The sequence below is a fragment of the Cyprinodon tularosa genome, unplaced genomic scaffold (genome assembly GCF_016077235.1).
Source record: "Cyprinodon tularosa strain WSP-4 unplaced genomic scaffold, ASM1607723v1 ctg687, whole genome shotgun sequence".
Taxonomy (NCBI): Eukaryota; Metazoa; Chordata; class Actinopteri; order Cyprinodontiformes; family Cyprinodontidae; genus Cyprinodon; species Cyprinodon tularosa.
In genome coordinates, this window is record NW_024039437.1 from 308,061 (window position 1) to 316,621 (window position 8,561).

General features: G+C 39.1%; 1 protein-coding gene across 1 annotated transcript; it reads left to right on the forward strand.

The window, feature by feature from the left end:
- The first annotated feature begins 1,207 nt into the window (after window positions 1-1,207).
- lysmd2 (LysM, putative peptidoglycan-binding, domain containing 2) lies at window positions 1,208-8,059 on the forward strand. The gene is made up of 3 exons (XM_038267858.1): window positions 1,208-1,686; window positions 2,347-2,693; window positions 7,451-8,059. The coding sequence occupies exons 1-3, from the start codon at window positions 1,441-1,443 to the stop codon at window positions 7,497-7,499; spliced, it is 642 nt and encodes a 213-aa protein (XP_038123786.1). The 5' UTR covers window positions 1,208-1,440; the 3' UTR covers window positions 7,500-8,059.
- Window positions 8,060-8,561: the final 502 nt, after the last annotated feature.

Sequence of the window (8,561 nt, forward strand, 5' to 3'; positions counted from 1 at the left end):
GCCCTCAAGATTGGATAAAAAAAATAGTCAGGAGAAGAACTAAGTTAAAATATGAATTTGACAATATACTCTTTCATTGCTTATCATTCATGTAGTTAAAATAATTTCAAATGAAAAAAAGTTTAATTTAGTCATGTGCATCAGCAACACTTAATATTTAGCTGTAGTTGTGTGAAAGAATTATGTTTCACAAAATGTTACCAGATTAAATAAAAGAACATACTCATCAAATACTTTAATTAGGCCTTTGCTTGCATGGTAAGATGTAAGCACTAATAGTTCACAGTTAGGAAATAAATTTAGCAGTTACTGCAATCTTTATCTAATGTTATTTAATGCAGTAATAGATTACCTTTAGGAGCTTTTTGTGTGTTTTTCAGTGGAAAATACTAAAACCATGTTTAGTAAAACTTAATACATAGATTTACATACACAAACACTCCTGGTTCTAACTAAACTTTTTGTCAGTTTAAACAAAATACAAAGAGTTATGACCAACATGTTTTATAATTGAAACTGAAGGAGAATTTGCATCTATTGATAATCTTCCTTATAGCAACACAGAAAACACATAAATCTCTAATATTATGTTTTAGATTAACATCATTTTGATAGGAGCCTTTATCTTTACTTTTGTATGTCATTCCAATAAATATATATGTTTTTTTTTTTTATTATTTTTTTGTCTTGAATTTTACATTTTTCAGCTCCTTTTTTGGAAATAAACCAGCACACCTCATTAAATAACTTAACAAAATAACTTAAATACCATAGAATTTCCCTTTAAACATAGTAAACGCATTTAGAGTAACGCAATAATTGTGACTTTAAAGAATAAAAATATATCTACATTAACTAACAAACACTAAGGAGGTTTGATTATTTGTTGGAAACAGGGATATCTAATCTTTACGGAAGAGAATTATGGCTACTGAAAAAATAAAAAAAGTTAACTGATTTTTAAATATTATTTCAGTTTAATATGGGAAAAAAGCCAGAATTCTAACTTTAATCTCAGAATTCTGACTTTAATCGCAGAATTATGACCGAATTCTGTCAACTAACTTTTTTTCTCAGAATTTTGAGGAAAAAGTCAGAATTCTGCGATTAAAGTCAGAATTCTGAGATTTTTTCAGTGGCCCTAATCCTCTTCCTTAAATATTTCCGACGGCAGTCTGAGAATTATTTTGAAAGTCTGACCGGAAGTTGGACGTTCCTTCTGGTCGTATGAGCTTCATCAAGCGGATCTAGGCGACAGTGGAGCAGTGAGGCTGTCCTCCCCAAACATGAGCGTTTTCCCCAGGGTGGAGGAACCCAAAAAGAGCCGGCATGGAGCTCTCCCAGCCGCCTAAACCTTGGCAGTAGTTCGGCTGCATAGAGACACTCGGGCCGTTTAAACAAACAGAGGTATCTGTCCTCTTTATTTATTCACCAGAGAAGATGGCGGAGTTCTCCCCTGTCCTGCCAATGCGGGATGGAGGAGGACGACTTGGCCAGCCCATCTTCCCGCGGTCCAGGACCGGTTCCGAGTCCGAAAGCGAGCTGTCCCAGAGCCTGGCCCGGACCAAGATCCGGTCCTACGGAAGTACAGCCAGCGTCACAGCATCCCTGGGCGAGAAATACATAGAGCATCGGGTTACAGACAGTGATACCCTGCAGGGGATTGCTCTCAGATACGGTGTGACGGTAAGGCCGCTGCCTTTATACTTTCATGTTTACCATTATGACAAACATTACGGTAATTATTACTGCCTGGCACATCTACAGCAGCCATCATCACTAGATGCCACCATGTTTGACTTCTTCTAATGTGTGTTTGTTCACTCAAACTCAATTTAAAACCATCAGTGCAGAAAATAAATGAGTCCATTAGTGTCTCATTTGATGCCTACCTGCACTCAGCCTGGTAGCTGTGGTTCTTTTACCACCTTTCACACAGGAAGTCAAAAACAATTGCTCTTAGTTCTCACATGTTAACTATTGTGCAGACTGCATGGTGCCAGTTCAGAGCAGGTCACCATGTTTCACCATCTTAAACTTAAACTTTCCTTCATCAGTCTTGCTAAGAAAACCTTTTAGATTTGTCTTTCTGATCAACACTTTTCATTTTTAATAAGTTGATGAGGTGATATACTAGATTTTCCATTCTTGTCAGTTTTGGCCCTAATACAGATGAAATTTAGCCTGATAAACTAGAAAAGAAAAAAAGGTCTAAACTAACAAACCCCACTGCACTGCATTCCCCTTTTTTCTGAAAGAGATCTTAAAAAAAAAAAAAAGATTCCTAAAGAATCCAACATCTTTCTTTGTTTTTTTGTTTTTTTTTATCTTCCTGTTCCTTTTCAGATGGAGCAAATCAAACGAGCCAATAAGCTGTTTAGCAACGACTGCATCTTCCTAAGGAACAGCCTCAACATCCCCGTGGTGTCCGAGAAGCGCTCAATCTTTAACGGACTGTCTCTGGAGTCTCCTGATGGGGACAGCGAGACGGCGTGCCAGGATACAAAAACGCCTCATGTTATGATGGAGGACATCGAGGGCCCCTCGCCGCCCTCATCCCCTCCCCCTGAGAACTCTAGACCTTCTCAGCCTCAACCCGAGGAACTGTCAGCCAAAGACTTCTTGCACAGACTGGACTTGCAAATCAAACAGTCAAAGCAGGCTGCACAGAGAATGAAAGAAGAGGAAGTTAGGTGAGTGGCTGAACCTTCCCTCAAAACACAGCTGCCTCTTTAATGTGTGATTTCTGTTTCAGACCCCACTGTTCACCTTTTTGCTTCTGTTTCACTTTGTTTCATGAGCCAAATCACCTCCGACTCCCAGCAGAATGGGTTTGTTTGAGGTTTTTACTGGTAAATGAGCATTGCTTCATGGAGAACTACTACTTCTTGGTCTGATAAAGGTCAGGAAATGTTCTTGTGCTGCGGGCAGAACTAATACTTGTTGGTTAACTGGAAAGTGTTTTTTTTTTTTTTGGAGAAAAGAAACAGTTTGGACCACAGAGAAACTTTTTCCCATGCATGGGGCACAGTAATGATGGCAGCATGGTTTGGGACTGTTTTATTGAGACTGCATCCTGCAAATAATAACTGAAAATTAAACAATTGGCACCAGCAACAGACAAATCAGATATGGCTCGTGCCCAAAGTGAAGAGAGACAAGGATGTAGTGCAGCTGAATTCAAGATGACGTGTGAAGTCGAATAAGCCTCAGTTAGCAGCTGTGAAAAAAAAATTGACAGCTTCTCTCTGAGACCATTTCTGATAACCTTTTTACTGGCTACCATGCTTCACAGGTCAAATGCTCTTTTTGGCAACCTGGGGAACTCTCACATGATTGGCTCAGGAACAGGAAGTAAACATGTCATCCAGGATGACAAATAAGAACAACTTTGGTTAATTTCTGATTAAACCTCTTAGTTTCTTCAGTGACTGAGTTAAAGGACTAATAACTGAGATTACAGAAGCAATCTGTTTCTAAAGGTAAACCCATGATTGCATGTACTTACTTAACTGAATATCTAAATATAGTTATACCACCACACTTACCATTACCCAAGGAACAGATTTGTGATTACAAAGGTTTAAAGAGATTTAGATTTAGTACATTAGATGGTCCTGAAAGGAAAACAAGCGTCAATCAGTGTGCTATTTTCCTTAAGGTAATCTCAGAAGGTTTCTGGTTTGTTTCATTAAAAGAAGAAAGTCAAACAGTCTGTTTGCCCTGGGATGGTGTGGAAACAACAGAGCGAGGCTCTGTTTGCCTAAACACGCTAAGGATAAACAGCTGGAAGCTCAGTTATTTCTCTGATGCCAAAACCTGCTGTAGCTGCTAGAACTGTAGAGGGTGAAACTAACAGCGCCACTGCTTCAGAGGAACCTGCATGCTTAGGAAATAACAGAGTGATTGAACCACTTTGAGAGAGGCTGAAGTGGAAAAAAAAGGCACGCAGGGTGACTCGGTCTACTATAAAACTAATGCAGAAATAAGAACTTCCTTTATATGAATGAATGCATGTGCTGCAGCGCTCCAGCAGGCATGCATGCCCTTCTGTCCCAACATGCTGAGGCGGGCTACTGCAGGACAAATCTCCTGCTAAATACCTGACAGTTGCATAACAAGGCATCTGGCTGGTACAGCATAAGGAATCTTCATTTATATTCATTTTCTGCCTACCGGTAGGCATAGGAGTCTGAACCCGGTTCCTATCAGGGATCATCTTAATAGATTCAGCTTTGATTAATTTTTTAATTTTTATTTTTTATTTTTTTTTAGCAATATCAGGTAACAAAGATACCAGTAAAGTGGCAGATTCCTTTAAAGACATCATATTAATGCCCCTCATATTACAAATTTCTAATTCCACTGAGGGAAAAACAGTCATGTACTGAGTGTGTATCCATACCCATCTACAGACGTTGCACATTCTTTATAAAACACCTCAAGCTCTGTCAAATTGGACAAAGAAGAGTGAGCGATCATTGATTTTTCTGTTCTCACCAAAGACTCTCTCTAAGATTTACGTCTGGACTTTGACCAGCCTGTTCTATCACATAATGATGCTTTGATCTAAACCATCCAGTTGCAGCTCTGGCTGCATGTTCAATGTTGTGGTGCCAGAAAGTGAACCTAAGTACCAGTCCAAAGTCTTGTAGCCTGTCTTTGGCTCATCTGTTTCCCCATTAATTATGAAAAATTTCTCTGTCCAGTCAAACCTGAGCATCTTCTCCCCATGTTTGCTGTATTCATTGCATTCAATAAGGATCTTTGCCCTGCAGAGGACCAATAAAGGGCAAACTTTTAACTTTCAGACGATGCTTTGAACTTTGCTCTGTTTAACATATTTAAACCGTTTCCTGTTGCTGTACACACAGTGATAATTGGCAAACACTTTTTCAATTGGGTGACCTTTTAGGATATGTGTTGCAGTGGATTTTATTTTATTTAGATGCATGACAATGAAGGATGGGTGAAGACAAAACTGGACATTTAAAAAAAAAAGATTAAAGTTGGTGATTTTGTCATTATGAAATTCAAAAATGTTCAGGTTTTTAAAAAACAAAACAAAAAACCCCCAAAACTTTGCATGGAACCCTTTTCTATGTTTATGTTGCTTTATTTGGCCCAGGTAATGATCTCTGCTGCTTCATCTTATTTGTTTTGTGTCCTGTTTCGCCAATATGTCTCTGGGAATAGATGTCTCAGAGCTAGATGATAGCCCAACAGATTTGCTTTCACAGGCGGGCCATTATGGTTGTTGCCATAAAGTTCCACTTGTACATAAAACTTAATTGAAAATTATTTAGGGAGTAAAATCGTATACAATAAAAACTGAGACAGAAAGGGACTTGAGAAAGAAAGATGTAATAAGAACTAAGGGGAGAGGGAAATTGGAGATGCGAAAGAGTGCATGAAAATACAGAACATAAAACAAAGCAGCAAAAATAGACAATAAAAAAGATAAACACTAACTCCTAGAAGTCTACTCTTACACATGCATTAGAGGGAGAAAAAACAGAGAACAGAACAGCAGAAAGAGGAAAACAGAGAACCTAAGTAAACATCCAAAAAGCTTCCAGAGCCGATGGTATCCCTCAGATATCCATGTGTGTGGAAAGGGCTGGTTATACTCCCGCAGCAGTGTGTCAAAGGGAGTTTGTTGCAGGTATAACGCAGACATTTTTGATTTATGCTCAATATTGAAGCATGATCTTTTTTCCACGCCACAACTCAAAGGGAGAAAATCAGAAATTAGATGTGGGTCTGATATAGATTTGACCAATCAGAGGCCTCCTGTCTGCGGTCATCTACAATTTGGGAGAGGTGCAGCAAAGCCTGGGGAAGGGGCGGGGGCATATCTGCGTTCATCGCGACACCTATGCAGATGACCTAATTTCGAAGTATAAATCAGCCTTAAGGCATAACCTGTGGTGATTACACAATATTATTCAGGATGCCATATATCTGTAGCTGCAGCTTAGTATTTAGTATTGGTGTGTATGAGCATGCTTGCGTATAAAGGATTTATAAAGGAAAATATGCTCAATAGCAGGTGTGGGCGGCCCCAGACTCACCCTACAAGGCACAGACCCGATAAAGAGGCGAAGTAGATATCTAGAGGCACCGCAGGTCACTGGGACACAGGGAGCTCAGACATATACCCCATTTACACTACCCTTAAAAAAACCGTGCCTAGACTAGGGTTGTCAAAAGTATCGATACTGAATCGTATCCGGATACAATACTCGTTTTTAAAAGCATCGATACAGTGCCACCATTCATCTAAAGTGCAGAATAGAGGACAATGCACTTTCAGAACACTGTGATTGAATAATTCTGTGCACTATTCAGTTTCAGACTTTTTTTGTAACAGGTGCTGCTGCTCAGAATTATTTTTGTTTCTTAACCAGTTTGGCTAGTGTCATTGTTATGTGTGCAAAGCATAGCCAAGGAAGGAACACTTAATATTAATTTTATACGTTTTTTTTTTATCAAGCTTGCTTAATATTGTGCACAGCATACAACCTCAAAATATTATTCTTATTGTTTATTGTATTTTATTTATTAATGAAAATATTTCTGTAGAATTTTGGGGTCTTTGTTTTTATCCTTGTGGTATTGAAAATGGTGTCGAGTATCGAATATTTTCCTTAGTATCGGAATCAAGTTGAAAAGTTTAGTATCGTGACAACCCTAGCCGAGACCGGTCCGAGCTCAAGAACTGAGATAACTTATCGTGTGTAAATGCAAAGCAAACTGAACTTAACCGAGCTAGACACAACCGGACCGCGCTAACTGCAGACCAGTTCCAGAGTTGGGCTCGGCTCGGTTTTTCCCTGGCTCAGTTCTCTGATAACAAGAGCACATGAGCAGAACGCGTCATCTCGGTCTGGGTGCACATCCCGATTCACACTCCATTCCAGTAGTTGGTGGTAATGCCCCTCCGGAAGTTGCTTGACAACCAACACAAAATCAAAGAAGAACAACAACTTTAAACAACAATCGAAATCTTCTTTTCTTGTGTTTTATGGCGGTTGGGCAACAACTTTTGGTGCATTACCACCACCAACTGCTTGATTTCCTCCTTCAATACTGGCAGTAATACCGCAGATCGTCACCAGGAGGTGAGGAGTCGAGGAACCGAGCATGATGCGTAAACGGTCGTCAGAACAGAGCTCGGCCTGGTTAACTGATCCGAGCTCAGACCGGTCTTGGCATGGATCGGTTTTTCAAGGCTAGTGTAAATGGGGTAATAAGGATGGCCACATCCACAAGAGAAGGGCAGACAGAGCACCAGGGGCCTGACCCCCGGGGGGCCACACCACTCTACAGCTTCATCTCATCTTAAAATAATTATTTTAAATAAAAGAAAAAGGAGTTCCTATTCTTCAGTTTCTTAGTTCATTTCAGGATATTTTTTTAACTAACTTGCTTGTTTTACTATTTGCAGGAACAATGAGGACTACACGGCCCCTGAAACTTCATACCAGGAGCTTTAAAGGACCGGCCCGTTTCTACAAACCCTCATTATTAACACACAACCTCAACTTTTTGTGTTTACCATGCTAAACAAGTGTCATGTTTGCCTTCTTATTTATAGAAATGTAATGATTTGTTTTATTAAATCTTTTTTTGTTGTCGTTTTCATTCTTTTTTACGGTTTTATCTTCCTGCTCTATTGATGCTGCTGTACAGAACACACCGGCTTCATTTGCCCACATGCTGAAATGAGATACGCTAGGCCTGATTAAAGCTCTGCATATTTGAATTGTTCTCGACAGAACCAAATCATTGGAATGTCTGTTAAAATCTTTTTCATCAGTGTTGTCCCTGTCACTAGCAAAAGCCCCAAAGACTGAAGTGATGGGTGGATTCTTGCCTTTGAACACGTTAAGTCTTTGTTTTTGTTGGAAACGGAAGTGAAGAGAGAGTTCTATTTTTGAAGTGTGAATGCATTATTTATGTGTGAGGAGAACATGTCGGTAGCAGCTGTTTTATGGTGGTTTTAAACTTCTTTGGTTGTATTTGTGGAAAATAAAAATGTATTTAAGCCATACTACAACATGTCAAGTGTGTTTTATCACAAGGCTGAGTTATACAGATTTTGCTGTTGCTAAAGGACTCCAGGGAAACTTAAAATCACATCGGACAGGTTGAGAGATTCACCAGTTGTTTCCCTTTATTTGGTGTTGAAGTTGAAATAACATGTTGGGCACACTGAGGGGTTATTTTCATGGTTTCCTGAATGCAACGCTAAACTTATGACACACACTGACTCACTGTCTGAGTGAATTGGTGTAAAGAGTTTGGTCTCCTGACTGGAAAAAAGCTCAATATAAGTACAGCTCATTTACCATTCTGATATAAATTTTATTTACCTTAATGTATCCCAGAGTAAATAATTATTTAAAGATAAGGTTTGTGGCCCTCTGGGAAAAACTTTTGGCTACTAAAGCTGATATAACCTGAATTAGTTGTTTCTTAAAATGAAGCGATGCACACAAAGCTTTCTTCTTGATAGTTTCCTTGGCTCTTTTTGAATCTGAAAATGTTTTTTTTTA